This window comes from Pinus tabuliformis, chromosome 5_1 (genome assembly GCF_031772625.1).
Source record: "Pinus tabuliformis cultivar Carrire ecotype Pingquan chromosome 5_1, CPIR1, whole genome shotgun sequence".
Classification (NCBI taxonomy): domain Eukaryota; kingdom Viridiplantae; phylum Streptophyta; class Pinopsida; order Pinales; family Pinaceae; genus Pinus; species Pinus tabuliformis.
In genome coordinates this window covers 828,663,670-828,665,353 of record NC_142305.1, presented here as the reverse complement: position 1 = coordinate 828,665,353, position 1,684 = coordinate 828,663,670, and the positions used below count along the sequence as shown (strand labels likewise).

The 1,684-nt window shown below is 44.3% G+C and overlaps 1 protein-coding gene across 1 annotated transcript; it reads left to right on the top strand.

The window, feature by feature from the left end:
- The first annotated feature begins 308 nt into the window (after window positions 1-308).
- On the top strand, window positions 309-1,013 carry LOC149167463 (uncharacterized). The gene has a single exon (XM_089430493.1). It carries the CDS (start codon window positions 309-311, stop codon window positions 1,011-1,013), a length of 705 nt encoding a protein of 234 aa, XP_089286619.1.
- The last annotated feature ends 671 nt before the right edge of the window (window positions 1,014-1,684 follow it).

The window sequence follows — 1,684 nt, the reverse complement described above, 5'->3', positions numbered from 1 at the left end:
TCAATAGTTAAATCATGAAGCTGGTATCATGGAATGTAAGAGGGCTCAACAGCCCAGGAAAACTCAGAATGTTAAAAAACATGATTAAAATGGAAAAATCGCAAATGTGCTTTCTCCAAGAAACCAAATGTAATAGCTCTACGTTAGGCAGTATTCTCTCCAAGGCTTGTCCAGGTTGTCGATTGGTTGCGGTAGATGCCTCTGGAGCTTCAGGAGGGCTGGCAATAGCTTGGAGTACACAAGCGATTACTCTTTCAGATTTTCACGCCTCTCACCACCTCATCTAGGCTGAGTTCCACATCCTAGGTATGAACACAGGAAACCTCTCAAATGTTTACTTCCCGCAGGACACAGGAAGCAAAATTGCTCTTCTTGATACTATAGAAGCCCTGAACAACAATAGGAGGCACCCGCTCTGGATAATAGGAGGGGATTTTAACATGATCACCAAACTAGAGGAGAAGATTGGGGGTAGAAATAGAATGGAACAAGAAAACTCCCACTTCAAGGATTTCATTCAGAATACTTCCCTCATAGATATGCCTTTCTGCAATGGAACTTTCACATGGAGCAATCACAGAGCAGGCAAGCATCAAATTGCCTCCAAACTGGACCGCTTCCTCATATCAGACAATGTGGTTCACCTTGGAGGAGATTTTTCAGCAGTTATTCTTTCCCACATTGGATCGGACCACTGGCCGATAGCCCTCCAGTGGCAAAGACCAGGCAACCATACTAGAAGACCCTTCCGCTTCGAAGCATTCTGGCTCTCGCATCCCTCGTTTAAAGACTTTGTCAAAACAACTTGGACATCCTTCATCCCACCAGAAGGATCCAAGATGTATCAGTTCCAACAGAAGCTTAAGTTCTTAAAAATTCAATTAAAGCAGTGGAACAGAGAGACCTTCGGCAACATATTCATGGCGCAACAGGATTTAAACAGGGAACTAGAGGAACTACAACAAAGGATAATCACAAGTGGGCACACTGAAGAAACTCTGGAAAAGGAATGACGCATCCAAAGCCAACTGGAGGAAAGGAGGAAACAGGAGGAAATATATTGGAAGCAAAAATCCAGAATCAGATGGTTGAAGGAAGGAGAGCGAAATACCAAATTCTTCCACAGAACCACTGTTCAGCGAAGAATGCACAACAGCATCCCTTACATCCAAAAACAAGGAGGGGCTAGAATAGAAAAGCATGAGGAAATTGAGGAGGAATTCCTCAATCACTTCAATCAGGTCCATCGAGAGCCTGAAGGAGATAGGCGTCCAGCCATTGAGAAAATCACCAAAAATGTGCCAAAAATCATCACGGAGGAGCACAATGAACTTCTCCTTCACCCCATTCTATCTCAGGAAGTGGATGAAGCTATGGCCCAACTCAAGGAAGGAAAAGCCCCTGGCCCGGATGGATTTACCACAACGTTCTTTCACACCTTCTGGGAGCTAATAAAGCAAGAGGTCTGGCAAATTATAGAAGAATCAAGAGCTCTCCATTGGCTGTTTCCCTCTCTAAACTCAACCTTCATTGCTCTCATCCCTAAAGAGGAAGACTCCATAACACCTGACAAGTATAGGCCGATTGCTCTTTGCAATGTCATATACAAAGTCATATCCAAAGCAATTGCGAATCAGCTAAAGCCCCTCTTGCCCTTGCTTATCTCGCCGGAACAGTCAGGGTA